The sequence below is a fragment of the Thalia democratica genome, chromosome 4 (genome assembly GCF_965202585.1).
Source record: "Thalia democratica chromosome 4, ktThaDemo2.hap1.1, whole genome shotgun sequence".
In the NCBI taxonomy this organism is placed as follows: Eukaryota; Metazoa; Chordata; class Thaliacea; order Salpida; family Salpidae; genus Thalia; species Thalia democratica.
The window spans coordinates 63134143-63157816 of NC_139168.1; the positions used below are offsets into that span (position 1 = coordinate 63134143).

At 27.5% G+C, this 23674-nt stretch overlaps 1 protein-coding gene across 1 annotated transcript; it reads right to left on the minus strand.

The window, feature by feature from the left end:
- Nucleotides 1–277: 277 nt before the first annotated feature.
- LOC145833528 (threonylcarbamoyl-AMP synthase-like) lies at nucleotides 278–4339 on the minus strand. Its single transcript, XM_082940700.1, has 6 exons — nucleotides 4285–4339; nucleotides 2593–2772; nucleotides 1844–1984; nucleotides 1439–1577; nucleotides 616–785; nucleotides 278–399 (listed from the first exon to the last, which is right to left on the minus strand). Exons 1-6 carry the CDS (start codon nucleotides 4337–4339, stop codon nucleotides 278–280), a joined length of 807 nt encoding a protein of 268 aa, XP_082796826.1.
- Nucleotides 4340–23674: the final 19335 nt, after the last annotated feature.

Consider the following 23674-nt stretch of genomic DNA (forward strand, 5'->3'; position numbering starts at 1 on the left):
TTCAAGTAAAAAATACTAGTTTAATTTATTATATTACTTATTCTGTGTAAAAATCCTATGTTAACGCTTAATTTTTGAAATTTTATATTTAAAAAGATCAAATCGTACTACAACTTAGTTGAGTATCCTTTATATGGATAACGTATGAATATAAAACTGTAACTTTGCTTTTAAATCATAAACTACGACTACATATCATAGAAAAATATTAGAAAATACGTTTTATTTGAAAACAAAACAAAACTGTCCAAATTGACATTAGTTATTTTCTTTTAAACTACATTTTATGTTCCAATCCCCACTTTCCCTTTAGTTTCTCCACAGTTTTTTCGTAAGCACAGCCATCTCGATTTACCTTGAATGATTTTCCATCAGGAAGCAACGTAAATATAGTTGAGCCTGAATTCAAAAATTAGTATGTCAAAAGTTAATTTTTCTAAGTTGAAACAATATTTATAAAAAATTAAAACAGTATGTTTTTTTTTAAACAAAAAGAAAATATTTACAAAATTAAAATCAAACTAAACTAATTTAAGTTTTGAAAGCCACACTTACCTAAATTTTAAGGTAGGTTTAATTTTTTTTTTCTACTTCATAACAAATTAAACAAAATACCAGCTCTAGCAACTTTTGAGTCATGGTTGCTTTCAATTTTTCCTCCATCAACAATCGCATCAAGATTGCACCAAATTTTATTGAAATCGCTGATTTGCAAGCTCGATTCTTCGCCACTCAGATTTGCTGATGTCAGCGCAATTGGCTCACCAAGTCTTTCGGTTAATGCTCTGAATAATTGAAATTAACAAAAGTTTAAAGGCCTAAATATTGAGTATTATATATAAGATTTCAAATATTTTTAACGTAACAAATTAAATATCTTGTAGATAAGTTTCAAAACATAAGTTGCTTAACAACAATCTTAAAGTAAAAATGTAATATTTAAAAAATGCTAAAATCTGTTTAGGACTGCTTTCAGCGGTTAAACTAGATATTGAGTCAACAATAAAGTTGTTTTATAGTCCAGTTTACATATTTATAAAAAACAAGTTTGTAATATTATTTTTTACTGAGTCAATAGTATACTATAACATACTTTGAAGCTTTTTGTATACTGTAGATGACTTTAGCCTAAACAATTATGGATAAGTTTTACATATAAGATTATACTCACTGTTTTAACATTCACAAAAAAAAAATTGTATTGGTTTCACGTTAATTTCTAATGGAGTTATATCCTTTAACATTGTTTAAGTACAATGATATGTAAATGTTGTTTTAACATAGCTTCGAAGATTTTAAGCAATTTGTAACATCCATAACACAAATAGTCCTTTAGAAAGCGAAGATAAACCAGTTTCATTTTCTTAAAAAGCTTTAAATATTTTATATTTTGCTGCAAAATATGATTATACAAATATCTGTACAATTATTTTCTTACCTGATAAACTTATTATCAGGTACCCTTACACCGACTGTGTTGCTTTTAGGATTGAGATCGACGTTGAGTTTTTTTGATCTTTCAGATATGACTGTAACAGGTCCGGGAAGAAAATCACTGAGTAACTCGTTGAGAATATCTAAAATTTAAAAAAAGCTGATTAAATTTTTTTTTATTAGTTTAGTTAAACAAGCTTATGATTTTTTAACTGAAAGTATAAACTATTAATAGACATTCTGTAAAAAAAAAAGATATGTTTTAGTTTATTTGAAGTAAAATGATTAAAACTTAGATTAAAATTTTTCAAAATAACTGTTACACAACCAAAAAAATATGAAAAAAGATAATATAAATAAAAATTTAAATAATAAATTGTATTATAAGAATATTAAATTAAAATTTAACCAGCTGAAGTAAGATTATGATCGTTAACTTTCCCGCTTTTTTCAGCCACCATGTCAACAAGAGGTTGCGGGTATTCAATCCACTCACACACTTCAGAGCTCTTACTGACGCAGATTGCAATTGGTTTCGACTCTTCTCTACCTTAAAATACTTTAACTTTTAAATAAAATGCATGTATGATTATATTTAAGAGGTATATTTCTAAAAATTAGCCGTTTTCAATTAACGCCCTGTTCAGCAATTAATAAAACAATTGGTATTTTTTTACATTTGTAACTTTCACCTTATAACTTAAACTAAATTATCAGTACCTTTTAATTGATTGCGCTGTTCAAACCATAGTTTTATTATGTAAGTTTTAAATTAATATTTATTTTGCTTCAATAGAGCTTCTAACAGTTATAAATTGTAATTTTATGATTTTAAACCAAATGTAAAATAAAAAATAAAACTTCTAAAATATTAATAACAACCTCTATTAAATAAAACCATCAAGCTTTCAAATTACTATTTAATAAATTCGCAATGTATGATCTGTTTCATCAAAGGCTGACCAGGTAAGAAAATTACACTAGTAGTGACCTTGTTCAATCTTACTAGTTTTACTACACCGAAAATTACAAAAATTTTAAAGATTTTCGATTTGCAGTGAAATATAACTTTAAAATAACACATTGTGCTATAACATGTAGTTTTACTTTAACACTTAAAAGGCGCAACTAAAGTAAAACTAGGTTAAGAGTTCAAACCTTTTATCTGGTATATTTTTCTGATTCCTTCATTGCTTTGCGCGAGACAAGCAAGTCCATACACGGTGTCTGTGGGCAGCGCGATGGCGCCTCCATTCTGCAAAACTGGAACTAACTTCTCAATGACGCTGCGGTGGTCATCTGTGCTTGAAAGTTTGAAGACTTTGCAGCAAGCTTCTTCTGCAAGTAAATTTGAATTAAATATGTTGAAATCTAATAAAACTTTATTTTAACATGCTTGAGTTTATTTTAATAACTAAAAAAAAGTATCTCATAGTTTGTGTTATTAAGTATTACTTCTAGTTTGATATATATTTTAGATATTAAAAAGAGATAATGGAAAACTTGTGGTACCAATTAAAAAAAGTAATAAATGATTAATTATCAATTTAATAAAAAAAAATTTTTAATGTTAATTTTTTTTATAGAATGTACAGATGTAGTTAATTTTTTACAACATCTAAACTATTTCAAAATAGTAAAAAAGAGTTTATTCTTTAAATAAAGATTTTTGTGATAACATATATTTTTCAAAAAAAACAGAGTGGCCACTGGTTTTTGAGATTTTTTTTTAGGTTTTCTAAAGTACATGTTTTAGGGTATATTTTTAGTAGAAAGTTTAGTATAACAACATTGAAAAGATACTGTAAAGAAACTTTAAATGTGTTTTGTAGTTAAATAAATGGTTGATATGACAAAAATTATTTATTAAGTAGATTTTTTGTGTCAAACCTAAATTCTTAACATGTAATGTGTTCAAAATTACTGGTTTTTCCAGGTCTTTTTATTCCAAAATTACTCAAATTTTTGGTATTTTTAGTGTCAAGTTCCAGGTTTTTCCAGAATTCCAGGTCAAGTTGCCACCCGAAAGAAAATTTTTTTTTTTAATTTTCTACAACCCTTTAAACTTATTAGATTATTAACTTTCGTTTAGATATAGTAAAAATTGCTATTATGGTTCTACAAATTATAAAAGTTAAGAAAATAAAAAAAGACAAATACATAAACATAAGTTGTTTTATACTAACTCTATGAAAACTTTTTTTTTTAAATCAAAGTTATTGCTCTAATCAGTATTTTTAGTTTAAACGAAATTTGTTCGTTGAAATTTGAAAACATATTATAACTCAGTATTTTTTTACAGATAATTAAATTGACAAAAAAAAAATAATGTTTATTTTCTATCAACATCAAAAATCCTGTTTTTGTTTATTATATTTTTATCTACAATCTATAGTTTCCTAAAGTAAGTTAACTGCAAAAAGTTGATTAGTTCTACTTTGGATTGAATAGTTTAACTTAAGAAAACATGCTAAAAAATAAAACTTAAAATAGTACTTAAAAACACATCAATAACCTCATCAGAATATAATTTAGCATATATTTTTTTGTTATAATTAGTGTATATAAGATTATATAGTTAACCTATTCTATTCTATATAAAACATATAAAGAACTACATTTTAGCTTTATACTAAATAAGTTTTTTTATAATCTATTATTTGAAAAATAATTCATGCTCCTATAATTCATTTTTTGTTGTAACTAATTATTATAAAAATATTTATGTAAGTTGTTAGAAAATAAAACTATATTCTTTGTAAACTTTATTTAAGTTTGAGATAGACAACTATCTCCACTACTTGATATGGCTAAAACTGAGTTTATTTAACATCAAAAAAAATTGCTAACCTTTTTCTATTTTTAGACTTTCATCCAGACTACCTCCATTGTTAGATAAACTCATATTTTTCAACTTTCTATTTAATAACAACACTGTTAAAATTTTTATAATTTACACTTGTTTTATATAAAAAAAGGTTTCTGAAATAAAACTTTGTTTAAAAGTACTTTTTGTTAACTTTATAAATGTGCTGATTTAATCAAATTCAAAAAATTAAGCATAAAAAAATAAGTTAAAACAATCATCTTATGGAATTTAACTGAATAAAATAAAGTGGAAAAAGGGAGGACAAAATAAGTTCATAAAAACTTTTTTGTTTATATAAGGACCTGTATTTTGAGGTTTTCCAAGCAAAATTTAATTCGTTAGGTTATAAATCAAGTACAGTAGCTTTTAGTAGTTAAAGCTATTACTTAAATATCATACTAATCTAGCTTTTTAGTAATAAAATGTCAAAAAAAGCTTTTAGATTTAATGCATTGATAAAATTTCAAACCTTATAAACTTTCATTTATTACTTAAATTAAAAGTGACACTAAGAGTTCTTATGTAATAGTTGTTGTATTTATCTAAAAACCTTTTATTAATGTCATAATATATTTTAGAATTTTAATCATCTAATAGCCAAAAGTTTTAATATACAAGTATATCTTAAAACTTTGTCAACTCTACTAAAATGTTATAATGATAAAGAAGCAAAACAGTATAGTAAAACAAAAACTTTGGCCGATGTAATAAGAGAAAAAGAAAAAATAAAAAAACTGATGCAATCCAGTGTAGTGTGAAACATTATACTTTTAAAAATAAGCGAAGAGTTAAGTCTCTTTTTTTAGCAGAGTTCACATTTGGCTGCTCTTTTTTTGAGTAAATAGTTTACAATACAAACATTTTCACAATAGTTCTTGTTTATACTTGCCAAACTTGTTTTGTGTTAAAGTTACACTAAATTCACTTATCTTTTGAAACTATTTTTTATATCGGTTCAAATTAACCTAGTTTAAACAGTTAATTTTCCTAAAAATATTAATTTATTATATATTTTTATTTAGTTTTACAGTTTTTTAACTTTAAAATTTCTCATATATTGCTGTTAAACATAGAAAACGTAAAAAAAAATATCTTAATTTTTGATCTTATTTAAACTAGATATTCTAGATCTAACTCAACCTTTGTAAAATAATTTTTCTTTTTACATTTTAGCTCTGATAAAATAGTTCTTGTAAAATAAACAACTGCATTTTTAACTTTTAACAAACTTCCTAGCTAGACTTATTTAAAAAAAAACAGATAAATATAATTTTTTTGGTATTACAAAACCGAATCAAAATATTATTCAAATATGCCGAACATGATGTATTTACTAGTATTTACATTTTTTTAAATTCTAAACTTTAATCAATTTAAATTTTTACTTTTATTTTCTAGAACTAGAGGTGTTATGTTTTGCTTTTATTATTGTATTGATTTTTGAACATCAACAAAAAAGCGCTCAAAAAGTTTATTCTAAAAACCTAGTATACGAAAAAACCTTTCGGTCATCGAGTCGTTCACCAGAACAGTTTAACGTCATATCATTGTTTATTCGTTTTAGTTTTAGTTACAGTGTTTTTATCATAAAACTTTTATGGACTTTAATAGGTACAAAAGTTGTGAGACTATGCAATTTAAGTAATATAAGAATTTTATTACAGCAAATAAAATTAGTTTTTTAGGCACATTTAACTTATAATTTTCTAATACATAGTAGAAAATAATAGTGAAAAAACAATATTTAAAATATAATTTTCAATAAAAATAAATTTAGATTAACTTAAAATGGCATCAAAAATAAAAACTCAAAAAACTTCTCCTTTAAATGTTCTAAAAGTCTTATTTTTCAACTCATGTAACTATATAAGAAAATATTTTCATTTAACTAGTAATCAGACAAGTACTATTAAAACTAAACTTAATAAAGTAAAACTAACTTTAAATAAACAAAAAAAGTCATAAGGAAATAAATTTAAAACAAATCAGTGTCAAATATATAAACTTTTAATTGAATCATTGTATATCACGTATACTTTTTTGCGATAAGAAACAAGCTTTTGTTTCAATTCTTAAGTTTCTATGATTACCATTTATTATTTTTATCTTATTAAAGTTGTAATTTTTCTATAGCAAATTTACCAAATTGTTAGTTTCCATATTTTGTTTTCGTATTATATTATGTAAGTTTTAAAGTAAACTCTAATTGTCAATTAATTATTATACATTTAATTAAAAAATTCTAAATAGTTTTAAATTAGTCTAATACTAAAGTGACAAAGCTAAGCGTAATTAATTTTTTGTTTGTAACAAATTAAAATAGAATAAAACGTGAAATAAAACTTTTTTTCTGTTTAATTGTATATCATTTATAGGTTTTTTAAGAAATTAAAAATGAATTTTTTAGATCTTGTATATAACTCTTCTTCGACTCAAAACTTAATTATGAAGGTAGTTTTACAAACTTAAGGAAAGCAAAAAAAAATGGGTTAGCTTAAAAATGAAAAAAAAAACCTAAATAGAACTAAATTCAAGTCCTTGGACCGAAAATACAGCTACCGCTAGGCTATATACTTACATAAAAAGATTATATTTTAAAGATATAAACTCAAACAGTTATTTAAGCAACTAGACTATAGAAACATTTAAAATTTCTTTACGTTTAATGTAAAAAATACTATTTTAAAACAGAAGATTTTTTTTAAGTTCTAACAAAAAAAATTTTTTAATTTTGTTTGTATAATATTTTGAAGTTTAAAACTAACTTACATTCTAGGACAGGGTTTGCCAAACTTTTTTTCAAAGGGCCGCCTGCAACAAGAATACTAAAAAAGCTAGCATTAAAACTGCCTAAGATCTTTTTTTTCTTCTTCATCGTCAACTCCATAATATCAAGTGTAAATTTATGATCTCGTGGCCCCAAAGAGACCACTTGGCACAGTTTGGGAAAGGTTTAAGAATTATTGCTGAACAAAAATAAAACTCAAAAATCAGGATTTTCAAAATATTTATTCGTTAGTATTATTTTCAATTGTTTTGAATTATTAAAAATTAAAAACGCTAAACAACATAATATTTTATTTTTTCTCAATATTTTTTTTTCTAATTAAGCTAAGCGAAATACTGTTTTACTTATTTAACTGAACTTTTTTTAGGTAAAAAGTGCGGACACAAAAAGTACCATTTTAAGAGAGTTGCTGTATATTGATATACATTTATCAGTTTGACGGCAAGCTACCCTAAGTTTACTTTTATATATTGTTGTATTTTAGTTATGATAGTATCAAGTACGTTGATTAAGAACTAATAAGAAGTATTGATATTTTAGTGTTTCATTTTATTTTTCACGAATAATCAAATATAAAAGAAAGTAATTTTAGTTATATAGTATTTAAATATAATGAAGTTTTTAATTAGAGTAGTCCTTTTGTTAAGATCAGTTTCATTTTTCATAAACTTGTTCTAAGACTTCTTCAGATCTCTTCTAACCCAAGTCTCTTCACTTAGAGCAAGATCTTTATTGTTTTGTGTGAGAGCACTTGATTCATCATTTTCTTTCTGATGTAGTTCAGATAAAATATTTGTCATTAGTCTATTGTATCTTGCAAGCAGTTTCTTGTTGTCCTCTTCCAACAATTCTGACAAACGTTCAAGATCTTGCTTTTCTTGTTTGTCGAAATAAACAACAGTTTCTGCAATTTCCTCTTCTAACTCTTCCTTTTCTTCAGCAGTTGCTGCAATGTACTCATCTTGCAAAAGTTTTATTTCTTTTTCTCTGTACTTTTTGGCTTTTATTTTTTCCTCAAGAACTTTTCGACTTCTTGTAAACATATTCTGCTCCTCAACTACTTTTTCAATTTCCTTTCTTTCAACTCTACCTTCTAGTAATAGCCTCAAACGTTCTTCTACAGTCAATGATAATTCAGAGCATCTTTTAGTCGCCACCCCACGAATATTATAAAACTCGTTCATTTTTTCTCCTATGCTTTGTTTAGATTCTACAAGCTTATCTTCAGTTTGTTCGAACCAATCTGTTTTCTTTTCAGGACTGTCATCTGTTGAATTTTCTTCAATTTTTTCCTTGGTTGTTGCAAAAGGTTCGTAACTTGAAATTATTTGAACGTCTTCTTTAGTTGTAACAAATCCGGGCATTCTTTCGTAATATTTAGTTTCAACGAATCCAAACTTTGTTTGTTTCTTTTTCACCTCTTTCCCCTTTAATGCAGTTGCTTCTGGCTTGTAAATTGCATTTGTATTTAACATATTTATGTTCAGTCTTTAATATCTTTACTACAGTCTGAAAAAAGTATATATGATCGTTTAGATATAAATTGAAAAATAGTTAACATATTTTCAAATTGTAAAAGCTCTAGATTTAATAAATTAATCTCGTTTAAATATAAAAATAAAGTTATTCTTAACCAGTCTAACTTAAAAAATAATTTTGAATATTCAAATCAATTTCAATAGGCCTAGGCATCCTTGAATTTAAATAAAAAATCAACTAGGCTGATTTAATTGAAGTCAGTACACGCTCAGTTTTCCCCAAAATTAATAACCACATGTAGAACTTCCGAACAAATAAGTTCATACCCGATTTAAATTCCGCCGAAGTTAAAAGAAAAAGAAAAACAATAAGAAAAAATACCAACCAAGGGTAAGGGTTAGGCGTAACTGTAAAAAAAAAACAAGAGTCAAAATGATATATAATAATATAAAAAGTAAAAGAGTAGAAAATAAAAAGTTTCAGGTGTGAGTTGTAAATATAATGTTAAAGTTCCCGTACAAATAAATTTAATATTGTGTGTTACAGTTAGTCATTGTAAAAAAGTAAAATGAAGTATCTGGTAAAAACTATGGTATATTTTACATTTAAAAGCAATTGGATTTTAGTTTAATAAAACCAAAACTGTTTTGCAAAAGCTGTATATTTTTAGTTTAATGATTTATACTAAATACATTATACAGTGAATGAACTTTTTAACATTATTATCCATTTACAAAAAATAATTATGTTGACTTTCAAGTATAATTCAAAAATTTAATAATAAATATCTAGAAAACTAAAAAGAAAATTAACTTGAGGTTAGCTTTGAATTTTAAATTCTGTTACCCATACACTAAATTGTACAACATAATTAAAAAAAAAAATTTAACAGAGATTTTATAGTATTATCAGCTAAGTAACCCTATAAATTTTTGACGAAATGTTATAAAGTTTTTAATTATAATGTTATAATGTTATTTGTAATTAAATAAACTAAAAACAATTGTTTGTTTTTCAGACATCTTTAGAAGAACTAATGCGACAAAATTAAAGTAAACTTATAACTATCAATAGTCGGGAACGGGTCAGAAAAGCACGGGTGACACTTTAGCACGGTGTGACACTTTAGCACGGGATGACACTTTAGCACGGTGTGACACTTTAGCACGGGGTGACACTTTAGCACGGTGTGACACTTTAGCACGGTGTGACACTTTAGCACGGTGTGACACTTTAGCACGGGGTGACACTTTAGCACGGCGTCACTTAAGCACGGAGTGTCACTTTAGCACGGGGTGACACTTTAGCACGGTGTCACTTTAGCACGGTGTGACACTTTAGCACGGGGTGACACTTTAGCACGGCGTCACTTAAGCACGGGGTGACACTTTAGCACGGGGTGACACTTTAGCACGGCGTCACTTAAGCACGGGGTGACACTTTAGCACGGGATGACACTTTAGCACGGCGTCACTTTAGCACGGAGTAACACTTTCGCACGGCGTCATTTTAGCATGGAATGACACATTTGTTTATGCTTATATGTTATGTTGAAAAATATAAAAATAAACTATGCAACATAATACTACAAGCTTTTAATATCTTTCAAGTTAAAGCTTCAACTAAAACTTTGTATTTAATATAGAATTACACTAGTTACTCTATGGCAAACCTCAACTTAATAATAACAATACAAAAATAATTTTAAGAATTCTATCAAATCATTTTATTAAGATATTTTAACTAACGTATTTAAATATTTACTATCTATTTTACTATTTTAAACGTAAAACTACTTGTTTAAACCTAGCAACAAAAGTACCTAGCAACTAATAAATACTAGTATATTAGTAAATACGTTAAATAAAAGTGTAAATGTGTAAAATTTATATATAGACTGCAACAAAAGTAAATAAAACTATTTTACAATTTTCTCTGTCTATTTAGGTTTTCTATTCTTTTAAATTTTAAGAAATAGTACAATTTGAAGTTTGATCAGTAAAATTTTTATTTGATTATTTTAAGCCGATTGTTTCAAAAGTGTTTGTACTCATGTTTGCATTTTGGGAACGGGTCAGAAAAGCACGGGTGACACTTTAGCACGGTGTGACACTTTAGCACGGGATGACACTTTAGCACGGTGTGACACTTTAGCACGGGGTGACACTTTAGCACGGTGTGACACTTTAGCACGGTGTGACACTTTAGCACGGTGTGACACTTTAGCACGGTGTGACACTTTAGCACGGGGTGACACATTAGCACGGCGTCACTTAAGCACGGAGTGTCACTTTAGCACGGGGTGACACTTTAGCACGGTGTCACTTTAGCACGGTGTGACACTTTAGCACGGGGTGACACTTTAGCACGGCGTCACTTAAGAATCATTTTGTGCAAAAGAATCAATCAGTGATAAAGTTACACTCCGTGTTAAAGTATCACCCCGTGCTAAAGTGAAACCGTGCTAAAGTGACACTCCGTGCTAAAGTGTCACACCGTGCTAAAGTGACACTCCGTGCTAAAGTGACGCCGTGCTAAAGTGTCACCGCGTGCTAAAGAGACGCCGTGCTAAAGTGTCATCCCGTGCTAAAGTGACACTCCGTGCTAAAGTGACGCCGTGCTAAAGTGTCATCCCGTGCTAAAGTGACACTCCGTGCTAAAGTGACGCCGTGCTAAAGTGTCACTCCGTGCTAAAGTGCCACTCCGTGCTAAAGTGACGCCGTGCTAAAGTGTCACACCGTGCTAAAGTGTCACCCCGTGCTAAAGTGTCACACCGTGCTAAAGTGTCACCCCGTGCTTAAGTGTCACACCGTGCTAAAGTGTGACCCCGTGCTAAAGTGTCACACCGTGCTGAAGTGTCACCCCGTGCTAAAGTGACGCTGTGCTTTTCTGACACCTACCCCAATAGTCTGTAAGATTCCAATCTTAATTTTTATTACCATTGTTTTTATTTCACAGTATTCTTTTGTTTTCTGTAATGAATAAAATCATATATATGTGCGTAAAAAGCAATTTTCTTCAAGCATTCTGATTAAAAACTTGTAAAATAGTTTATTAAAAACAAAGCATTGTTTTAAAACTTGTTTAAATGGTTCAATCAATTTACAATTTATCAAGTCAAAAACAACGTGTAACCACATAAACATGTTTTTTATTAGACATACAAGTATTGTATAAACATATAAATTATAAATAAAAGAAGAAAACTAGTTTTCTAGTATTTTTTCTTTTTTTGTAACAAAAGTAAATGTATAATAGAGTATCAATGGTTGAGTCATATTAAAAAAACTAAAGTTCATAATTTAAAAAATAGTCTATCAGTTTATAGTAACTCCATTTTTCCTATAGTAGTTCCAAGAACTATTCGAATCTTTTTGTAACTCATTCTTTGCAGTTTAATCAAAGTTTTTATTGTTTTGTGTGAAAGTACTTGACTCACAATTTTCTTTTTAATGTATTTCAGACAAAATATCTGACCTCAATCTTGTGACTTGCAACTAGTTTCTTGTAATTCTCCTCCAAATTGTCTAACAAACGTAAAAGATCTTGTTAAAGAATAATTAAAACAAGCTAATTCATCTTCATCGTGATCAGTTTTCAATATTCATTTTTCCCTGTACTTTTTGGCTTTCTTTTTTACTAGCAATTCTCCGTCTTGCGGTAATCGCCATCTTTTTGTCAATCGCATTTTAAACTTTCTTTTATTTCAACTGGTTCTTCCAACAACTATCTCAAACGTTCTTTAAAATTCAAACATCGCCTCCTTGAAACACCAGGAATGTTGTGAAAATTGTTTGTTTTTCCACCGCACGGCTGGTCAGCATCTACTTCTCTTCGGTTTGTTCAAACCAACCTGTTTCCTTTTTAGCTGCTTTATTTTGTTTTTTCTTTTTTGTTGTTAAATGTTTTCTCTTTAAGTCATCCATGGAAGATCAGATGGCACTTAACTATACGATCTCATTTTAACTTTAAAAGGATAATTTATTTTGATCGAGTCCGAGTTTTTCAAAAATATCCTAGAAAGTTCAAATTAGTCTGAATAGTTATGAATTAGCGTTAAACTTTTAAAACAATTCTACAAAGTTACTTTGGAAAATTATACTAATATTTGTTACAATTAGCCAAAAAAAGTCGTATAATATTAACAATAAAAATAACATTAAAATTGTTTAGAATTTAGTTATAAAACCGAAAATATTTTGTTTAATATACTTTTGTTATTTAACCCTATTTTACTTTTGTTATTTTGTTGATGAATCAATTTTTACAAGGTTCTTCTTTTATAGTAACAAAGTTAAAAATAAAGATTCTTTAACTAGAATTTTTGTTGACTACACAAGAAATTAGTGTATAGTTCTAAAAGTTTTACAAAATATCGAAAAAATTTAGAAAACTATAAAAGTTATAAAACAAAAAGTTAACTTTCAATATAAACAACTTTACACTATATACTACCTTGTTCAACATACTTAAGAAATAAAAATGAACAAAGTTTATAGAATAATATAACCTAAGTTTTATAAGATTTTCTCACGAAAAGTAAAACTGTAATTAGACACTAATGGCTAACTGCTACTTGTTAACTTGATAAGATTTTTAAGTAACTTATTATATTAAAAAATGGTAAATTGTTACTTAAACGTCTCTGTAAATAAAAACAAATGTAATACTTTCAATTTTTTAAGATGATAAATGGAATTATAAACTTAAAAACTTTTAAGTAGAGTTTCTTATTAGTTGTATTCAAACTTTATGATTGTAAAAACTAGTTTTATGAACATAACTGTTTACTCTTTGTTTGAAATGATATTTTTTGACTACTATAAACTTGCAAGAAATCTCATACACCTGCTTAAAAATAAACAAAATCAAACTACCCTTAAACTTTAAGAAAAAAAAAATAACCATGACTAGGCCTGAACTTTAAAAAAACAACTAGAATTAGCCTAAATTGCCTGAGTAACCTAACTATGAGACAATTTTAGGAAAATAAAAAGTGAAATAATTACTATTTAGTTTCAAAATTGATGAAAAATTAAGAAAACAATAACATGTTGAAACACGTCTATAAATGTTATACATGGTAATGTGGAAATAAAAAAAACATTGTTAAATAAGAATTTAATGTATGGTTAGGTGTTTATTTGAAATTCATAAGTTATTTTATAAAAAAAATTGAATTTTTAAACCTAGTAATAATTTAAGTTTGAGTGAAAAACACTTTAAAACTTTAACTATTATGAACTAATAAATATAAAAACGAAATAAAAAAGACTTAGAACAATAAAAGTAATGCTTAAACAAAACTCTAAGAATAAACATACAACAGTTAATAAATATGCATTTCTTAAAATAGGCTGACTTAACTTTAATCCAGATCTCAATACAAACTCTACTGTCATAATAGTTTATTTGAATAATGTATTAAAACGTTCTGGTTGGATGACTTTGTTTTATTCAATATTCTACTGAAAGGGAACAACAAGTGAAACTAGTAATACAAAACAGTACAAACAACAAAGAGGGTGTGGAGGTTTGGTACAACCAAAAACTAAGCTTAATATTTACATTTCAAATTGAACAAAGTTTACTTAAAAATGCTAAATTTATTTTTTGTTAAACTAATCTATTTTATTATTTATGGCATAACTTGAACTGTAGTAAAATATTTTTTTAAATACATTTTATTTCATACTAAAGTTCTTAATTACTGTACTAGCCAGCCTTAGTATTGTCTAATGTCTAGTTTATAACATTTTTCAGGTATTAAAAAGTTGATTCTGACTTCAAAACAAAACTTTAGGGTTTTTTGGCTATTAAAGATAAAAAAAGGTATACCATTAAACAGTAATAAAAACTGTTTTTTTTTTTTATCACAGATGTTTTATGTTTGACTTTTTCAAAAGTTTGTTTTGACAGTTTTTATAATTAGTGCAAGAAACACTTTCGACTAATTTTAGGTATACATCTTTTAGGTAAAAGTAGATTTTTTGTCATTTCTACTTATTTACCTTTTCAGTTTTCTCCTCCCTTAAGGAATCTATTGTATTCTCCGACTTTGACCGGCTATATCTCAAAATCATTTAAAACTTGTAAAAATGTTCGAATAGCGACTTGTAGCTTAGCTGAAACTTTACAAAATAATACCAACTCTACCCCCTTCTTATGCCCTTAATTAAATAGCTTAGTCAGTTTAGTTAAATGACTAAAGTATTATCTTTGAATGCTGAATTAATTTTTACTTTAATCTAAAAAATTCAAGGCTTTTTTAAATTATATACTGCATATTCAGACTTTCAGGAGAAGATGTTAACTATAAAATCTATAGTGTATTAACTGCAAAAAATAGTGAAATAAATATGTTTTTTTTTTTTGCTATTTCTAATGTAATTTTTAATTATTTTGAAAAATTTTAAATTAAAGCTTAAAGAAAAAGACTTTAAATTACCTTTGATAAGCTATAAAAAAATTATTTTTTTTTATATAAAACTATTCTTTTTAAAGTTTTCCTTTGACATGTTTTTTATTTTTAAGACTTTTTTTACCTCTGCAAAAATCCTTTAATTCGTCTAGCGCTAGCTGGCATAACTTTTGTTGTAAACGGACCTATCTAAATTGGTTTGAAGTTTTAAATGCGCTAAGATGTTTGCTTTAAATGAAAAAAAAAATCAACTACTTTTTCCTCTGTCGAGTTACTGGCCCGCTGTGCAAAGCTATGACTTTAAGTTAGTGATTAGCAGCCTTTTATAAGTTAAATGATTTTTTTATTAAAAACTCAGTTCCGGACTTCATTGTGTGAAAAAAAGTATTCTTAAGGCCGCTGCTGTGCAAAAAAAAATTTAGTAGCCTGTAAATATCTTTATTCAAAAAAAAAAATACTGACTACTTTTTATTATATTAAAAGTGTAACTGTATGTTGTTATTACAGAAATACTTTTACTTTCTTTATGAAAGTATATTTATAGCTAAAAAGAAGGTTATAGGCCGCAGATTTGTGTTTTTAGGACAACAGTTTGCCGTCTCAAAAAGTTTGGTTTTGGTACTGGTTTTAACTAAGAAATTTAAACATAAGTCACTCATTTTCAAATAAAAGTTTATTAATTAATTTCGTTTAGCGCAACCTCAGAATAATCTTGCTAAAAACTATTAATATTGTAGTGTAATTAAATTATTTAAAGGTCGAACGTCTCAACGTTTCCACGGCAGGCGAGAGCAGCATGTCAAGAAAAATTTAAAAAGATTTAATTTTAATGACGACGTGAAGCCTAAAGGTAAACAGTCATCTATTCATCAGCACATCCTCAACAACCCTGGTTGTGCTGAGAGCTACCCTGATAGTAGGTTCAAAATCCTATCCCGAGCTAGAAACAACTACCATCTCTCAGTTCTAGAATCTTTGTTTTTTAGAACTCGCGAGCCGAAAATTTGCAAACAAGGAGATTTTTACAATATAAAAACTTTGTAATAGTGTGTTTTTAGTAGTATTATTGTTGTCGTTTTTGTCGTATTTTGTTATGTTCTTTTTATTTAATTTGGTTTCAGGTAAAAATTTCTATTATTTTTAATGTTATTGTTTCAGCAATTTTGTCTTATAAATTACTACAAATTAGCTTATTACAACTAAATTCTAATTTAAACTTTTAAAAAAAGACTTTTATACTCTATGACGTAACTATTTTTAGTATACTTTTCAAATCATTGTAAATAACGAAAATAACACTATACTATTAAAGTTTTTAGCGAGATTTTTCTGAGGATGCGCTAAACGAAATTAATTTTTAAACTTTTTTTGAAAAGGAGTGATTTATATTCAAATTTTTTGTTTGTATAAATAAAAGCTCTTAAAAGTTTTAACATATATGAAAAAATAAAGAGCTTTTGTAACTGAATAAAGACTTCATGGTTAAAAGACGTAACAATAATGTAATTTCTTATATTTATAATAAAAATATAAATAAGCAGTTTGTTTATTAAAGGTGGTGACAAAAGAAAATATTATATATAAACAAACATAGTCAGATTCTAAAAAAGGCAAAAAACAAGCTTCATTAGTATACAAAAATTGAGTAAACATACGTCATAACTAAACTTGTGATTCACACAAAAAACTTAGAGTAAATGTCATACATTTAAATATTGGGGACCTTGGTGTAGCTTATTTTCTTGAAACTTTTCATCTCCATCGTAGTTTTGAAGCTAGAAATCTCGTTTTTGACATCATAACTGTGTAATTTGACTTTATCGTTTTCTCTTTGAAGTAAATAAATTTTGTAACCAATGTTTACTACCTGGTATGAACTGATAAATCGAATTTGAAAATTAATTAAAGGTGTTCTTACCCATTTTGGAAGAGTTTTAATATACGTGAACTTTCTTGTGATGCTATCAAACACTTCAGAATAGTCTCTACTACCTCCAATCATAAACATTTTATTACCGATACTAACTACAGAGTGATTATTTCTTGATGATAACATGCTAGGTAAGTAAGACCATTTGTTCTCATGAAAGTCATAGATTTCAATAGAATTTAAACCTTTAAGCCGAAAACCTAACCTATTATTCGTATAACCGTTTGCATTTACTTCGTTTTGAATCCTTTTTTTTCTTAAACCTCCAGAAATAACAATTTTACCATCAAAAACTGTACAGGCCGCACAGTTTCTACTTTCCATCACAGTTGCAATAGAAGTCCATTTGTTAGCCTTTATGTCATAAAACATAGAAGGAATTTTGTATCCTATAATAATAAACAACTTTTGCATGAAAGAACACATAAAACGTATATTTACTTCTTTTGATAAAGGACATTTTTTCCAGGTTTTTGTGGAAGACAAATACATTTTAAAGACTGTCGAAATGTGATCTTCAAATTCACCGAATACATAGATGTCAGAACCACAAGAAACAGTTTTACATTCCCATATCGACTTAGGTATACTGCAAAGATACATTTTAGCATCAAAATTGTCCAGCACAAGAGGTTTATCACTAGATACATCTTCGCTACAGTTGTCTTCACTAATCACACCAATACTAAATTCTTCCTGATCACAATATCTATTTTGATACAAAGCAGGAAACTGATCACTCAATTTTTTGCCAAGTCCTTTGAAATTAAATACCATTTTTTAAGTTTACTGATGGACAAAGAGTTTAGTTTAAACTTAACTAAGTCTTGAAATTCATCTAGAGCAACTTTAGTTAAACTTTCTTTTTTGTAAGTTAAATTAAAAAAAATATATGTTTTTTAACTTTAAGTACAAAAGTTAGTAATGAAAAAAGTTAACATTAGTTTTTGTAAATTAATGTACTTAATTTGATTATTACAAATTAATTACATTTTTATTTGACTATTTTAGTTTTTTATGTAGTTGAACATAATTTTTTAATATCTAACAAACTGAATATCGTAAAATCAAAGGATCTGTAACCACAGTTTATAAAACTATTAAAACTGTAACTTGACAAAATAGTAGCTTAAACAAAACATTTACTCCCACATTATTTTTAAATTTATAAAAAAAATTTATTCATGTTCATATAGTAATAAAAAATATAGGTTTTATAATAAAATCATTATGAACACCCAACTACTTGTGCAAACTTCAATTCTTTTAATCTATTTAAAGTTATTACTGTGTTTTTTTTATTGTTAAAACTTGATAACATTTTTTAATAGGCTAAGAAATCACCAAAACGTTTTTTAAAAACTTTCAACTTAGTTAAGGTATGGTTGAAACCTGATACAAAACTTCAGTAATTCTAACTATTTTTTTGATTTGAAACCTACTAGAAATCTTTTTAATTTGTAGAAAAAGAACTTGTACGAATTATTCTTAATTACTTATATGATCTTTTACTTGATAAAGGTTGTTTGAATACAAAAATATAAACTTTGATATAAATTCTTGAGACACTATAAAATAGATTTCAAAAATTTTTAATATCACAAACAAAAAAATCACCTATCTTAAATTTATCAAAAAAGTGTTGATAGATGATGTATACTAGTTCGTCTTTATACTAAAAGAAAATAAAAACATTTGAATTTTTTTTTCATAAGCGGTGTTATTTTAAATAGCCAAGTCTAGTTAGAACCAATATAATTTGCATCTAATGCTGAAAAGCTAAAGAAAGTTAATAAAACTAACAGCGGTCCAAATAAACTTTTGAAGTTTAAGAAACAATCAAGCAGAGTGTTTACACTCAGCTGCGAAGGCGAAAATAAGGAAAATAAAATTCAAAAATCGATATGTTCTTTTTAAGTGCTGGAAAAATAATAGGAAGAACATTCAAACTTATAAAAATAATCTTTATTAGCACACTTTTGGCTGTCAACCTAAGTAAAATGTTTTTAAATAAATCATTACTATATTGTAAAACAACACACTATTTTTGTTTGACTTCTAAATTTATTCGGTTATCCTACACTCGGTTTAAGAAAAAAGGAATTAAAATGGAACCAGTAAAGAAACTAAAGATTTATCTACGGCACTATACTTTTCAGCTTCAGTCGTTTATCAGAAAAAATAAAACTTCTTTTTTAATCGTCAAAATGAACTTGAGACAGTTTTCTATGAAGAATCCTGATTTTTAAAGACAGATTTCAACTAAAATGACATGTGTAACAATCATTATACTAACGGCTAGTTTAAAATAAATTTAAACTATTAACTAATGTTTTGTATGACTTCTAATTAGTTAGTTTGTTTTTAGTTGTATAACTTATAAATAGTGTAATTTATGTATACCTTATTAATAATTATCTAATAATTTCTGCCAAATACAACTTTAGTCTTCTTAAGATTTAATTTAAGTTTAGCAAAGGTAGATAAGTTATTCAAAAAAATTGTAAAGAGAGAAGCTTAAAACAAATGTGTGATAGAAGTTTTATTTTTTTATTGAATTATCATTTACACTAAAATAATTGAGCTAAAAATGGAACTAGAAATAAAATTTATTTTTTAGATTACGAAAAAATGTAAGCATTGCTTTTTTTAGTCGGAGAAATAAAAATAAACAGTTGTATTGTAGCGAAACAGTATTAAAAGTCGAGTGCGAATAGAAAACGAGACATTTTATAGATTTTTATAAAAGTGCAATTCGCACTTTGGTGCAAGTTGACATTCTTGTAGAGAAAGAAGCTTCACTTTTAAAATCGTGTAATGACAGTGCAAAGTTCCTTGCATTGTCATTGTGTTAGAGAGTCAGATACGCTTCAATGCACAAGCCAATGAGAGTCATCTGATATAATGTTGAAACTAAATACTGATGCAACGGGGCGTCAAGGCGTGACAGTCAGTTAGTTTGGTGGCAGCTGGAAGCAACAACATATTGAACTTGTTTTGTGATTGTGTATTGTAAGTATTGTTTTGTGTTAAAAGTGAATATTTTAACTGGTATTTAATTGTTTAAATATTTAAGCCAGGTTTATAGTTAATAGTTTATTCTTTTACAGTTTCTTCTTTACTAAAAGTTTTATTCAATTTTTAGTTTATTGTTTAAAGTATTTTAAATAGATTTAAATAGGTTGTAATTTCTAAAAAGTTTGTCATAGTAATTTATAGTTTTGTATATGCTATTATTTCTTGTTGTGTTTTATATAAAAGATTCATCACTCAAAACTGTCTTGTCTGATTTATATAAAGTAGCATTAAGTAGTTTATAGTTATTATGTCCAACTACAATAATTTAAATGAGAAGTATGAACAAAAAGGTCAGGTTGACTATCTGCCCACAGTAAGTCACCCTGACCCAACTGAGGCTTTAGATGTTGAGCCACCAACATCGGTAGCCCACAATCGTTTAAAACTTCACGAAAACTAGTATTTTTTTTCAAATGGTTAAAAGTTCCGTAGTAAATTTCTGTCTATATTATTTGGCAACTTGTGTGCCATAGATAGAAGTATGATAACTATCTCCGAATTATGTTTTTTGTCTGTTTGATATCAAAACAAACTACTGCTGGTCTACCCAGGTAGTTTTACGTTGTTATACGTTAAGTGACTGCTTTACTCGAATTTCTAACTCGCTTCAGAACGATTTATCGAGATAACTTTCTGTTTGATTCAATTACAAGCTACCTTCAGATGTAAAAAAATATCAGTATTGATCAGTTTGTTGAAAGTACCAAAACAACTGTTTTAAAATACTGAACATTATTGTTTAATTAAACAACGAGGCTTAAAGTGGATGTTTGAACTTACTTCAGCACGAGTTACGAAAGTGAAAATATTTACCTTATAAGGGTCCGGAGCAAACATGTTAAAAAGCACTGCTTTGTGTACTTAAGCGTGAAATTACTAACTTAAAACAAACCAAAGTTTATAAGCATCATTGCTGAATTACCATAGTAACTCTTAGCATTTTAATATGTCTGGTCCGGAGTTTATTATTGTTTACTTTTTGATAAAAGTTGTACATTTCCAAATTAAAGTTAATTACCAATTAAAAACCCGTCTTAAGTTTAATTAAACATTAAAATACTTACAAAACATTGAAAATACTTACTTAATCTCATTTTGTATATTTATTTTTTTACATGTTTACTCTTTTACAATCTCAAACAAATGAACAGTCTAACTTCGTTCGATTTTATACTTAGTGTAAGTTCTTTTGGAACTTCTTAATAGCTGTAATAAAAGTTTGTTTTCTTATATGCAACTAAATGTATAAATGAAATTTTAACACAAAAAAGCTTCTATTTTGGTTTTGTTAGTTTTAGTTTAGATACTTTGTTTCATTTTGCTACTAAAAAAGGGAATACTTTTTTCTAGTTATAGCTCGGTAGTTAAATAAACAAATACATTTGCTAAACTTTGATTGGCTTGTCTCATTGCACATTATCTATATTTATAGTACTTATCTTTTTTAAATGTTCAAAACAATCATAAAAAAAGTCAAGTCTCATCTTAATTTTTTACTTAAAGTAACATCTCGAAAACCTATGCACTCGTTTGGTTACGCGTTAAAAAATTCTCAAAAATTTTTTTTTAAAGTATTAACAATGAAAAAAATTTTAATATTGTACAAGTTTAATTTAATTTTATAGAATTAATAATATAAACAGTCCTCAAACTGTTTCATTTAATGCATTATCAGGAAAAAGCCAATAGCATAGTAGGTATATTCGCTACCTTTCATTTAAATATGCACTTTTGATGTGAACGTAGATTCGCAGAAGGTTACTTTAAACAAAAACTACAAAAAGCATTTAACTTTTTTAATGATTTTTGTTTGTACAATATTTTTATAAGACGTTAAACTATATCCAAGTGATTTACGAATCGATAACTAAAATGTCTTTTTGTACACCACGTCCTAGAACCAACTATGTTGAGCGCCTTTTTTGTCGTTCAATAAACAATATTAATATTTCAGTTTTTTTTTTTTTTTTTTTACAATTGTTATCTTACATACAAATACTCAATTATTTTGACACTTCGTATATCGTATTAGTTTAGTAACTAGTTTTATAAAGGTAATTTTCAAACTTTAAAAAGAGTATTTAGTTTTTTAGAAACTACAACTTTTTGTATAAATAAAATGGATACTTATCTTCACAGTTTAGTGTTTAACTAAGCATCAACGTTTTTATGAGAAAAGCGTTATAGCCGGCTGTTTGGATTTTTTTACTATATAAATAAAAAATCAGTAAAAATGTTTTAAGATTTTAAATCGAAATTTTATCTACGAAATTATTTTGAAAATACTATACTAGTATGTACTTAGATTCTTTTTTACTTCAATTAAAACTTTTTGATTTCATCAAATTTTTTAAATGCAAGTAGTAACTAAGTTGGGTGGGTGTCAGAATGACACAGCGACAAAATGACACGGTGCGTCACTTTGGCACGGTGCGTCACTTCGACACGGAGGGTCACTTTGGCACGGCGACAAAATGACACGGTGCGTCACTTTGGCACAGCGACAAAATGACACGGTGCGTCACTCTGGCACAGTGCGTCACTTTGGCACAGCGACAAAATGACACGGTGCGTCACCTTGGCACGGTGTGTCACTTTGGCACGGAGGGTCACTTTGGCACGGTGACTAAATGACATGGTGCGTCACTTTGGCACAGCGACAAAATGACACGGTGCGTCACTTTGGCACAGAGGGTCACTTTGGCACAGCGACAAAATGACACGGTGCGTCACTTTGGCACAGAGGGTCACTTTGGCACAGCGACAAAGCGACACGGTGCGTCACTTTGGCACGGAGGGTCACTTTGGCACAGCGACAAAATGACATGGTGCGTCACTTAGGCACGGTGCGTCATTTTGGCACAGCGACAAAATGACACGGTACGTCACTTTGGCACAGAGGGTCACTTTGGCACAGCGACAAAACGACACGGTGCGTCACTTTGGCACGGAGGGTCACTTTGGCTCAGCGACAAAATGACACAGTGCGTCACTTTGGCACAGCGTCAAAATGACATGGTGCTTCACTTTGGCACAGCGACTAAATGACACGGTGCGTCACGATAGCATGGATTAACAAACTTATATGCAAAACTAAACTTCTTCAGTAATATAACTTTTAATTGTAAAATTTTGATAGTAATTAGTTAAACAAAAAATTTATTATTCTTTTTCCAAACTATAGTAGCTTGATACATTTGAAACTATATATGTTACATTGCTTTAAAATTTAAGTCATAGTATAAAAACATAAATTTCTTAAGTTTGTTTTTTACGTTTCACGACTTTTCATATTTTGTAATAAATAAAATTTAGTATTTTTTGTTGTTAAGCTTAATTATTATCAGGAATTGTTTAAAAAAATAACTAAGATTTAAATTAATACAGAGTTATTTCGTAGTAAGAATAAGTCATGCGTGTTTTAACTGTAGTTTTTAAAAATACAGAGTTAAGCTGCTTTTGTAGTAACTAGCCATTTATATTAAATATGTATATATATTTATATTTAACAAAAATTAATAAGTTAGGATGTTTACTTAAAACTCTATATTGAAAATATATAATAAACTTGTCTGAAAGCAAATAATTAAAATAAACGGACCTGGAGCCTAAATTTAAGAAAAAGTTAAAAATAGTATTATGAACAGTTGAGAGAAAATTAAGAGTCTGATGCAA

What these genes read in the sequence shown, in the direction of transcription:
- LOC145833528 (XM_082940700.1), bottom strand. Translation starts at nt 4,339, where the DNA reads ATGAGTTTATCTAACAATGGAGGTAGTCTGGATGAAAGTCTAAAAATA. An exon ending in AAAAATATACCAGATAAAAG is followed by an intron (nt 1,985 to 2,592) that starts GTTTGAACTCTT and finishes AAGTATTTTAAG; the next exon opens with GTAGAGAAGAGTCGAAACCA. An exon ending in TCATAATCTTACTTCAGCTG is followed by an intron (nt 1,578 to 1,843) that starts GTTAAATTTTAA and finishes TTTAAATTTTAG; the next exon opens with ATATTCTCAACGAGTTACTC.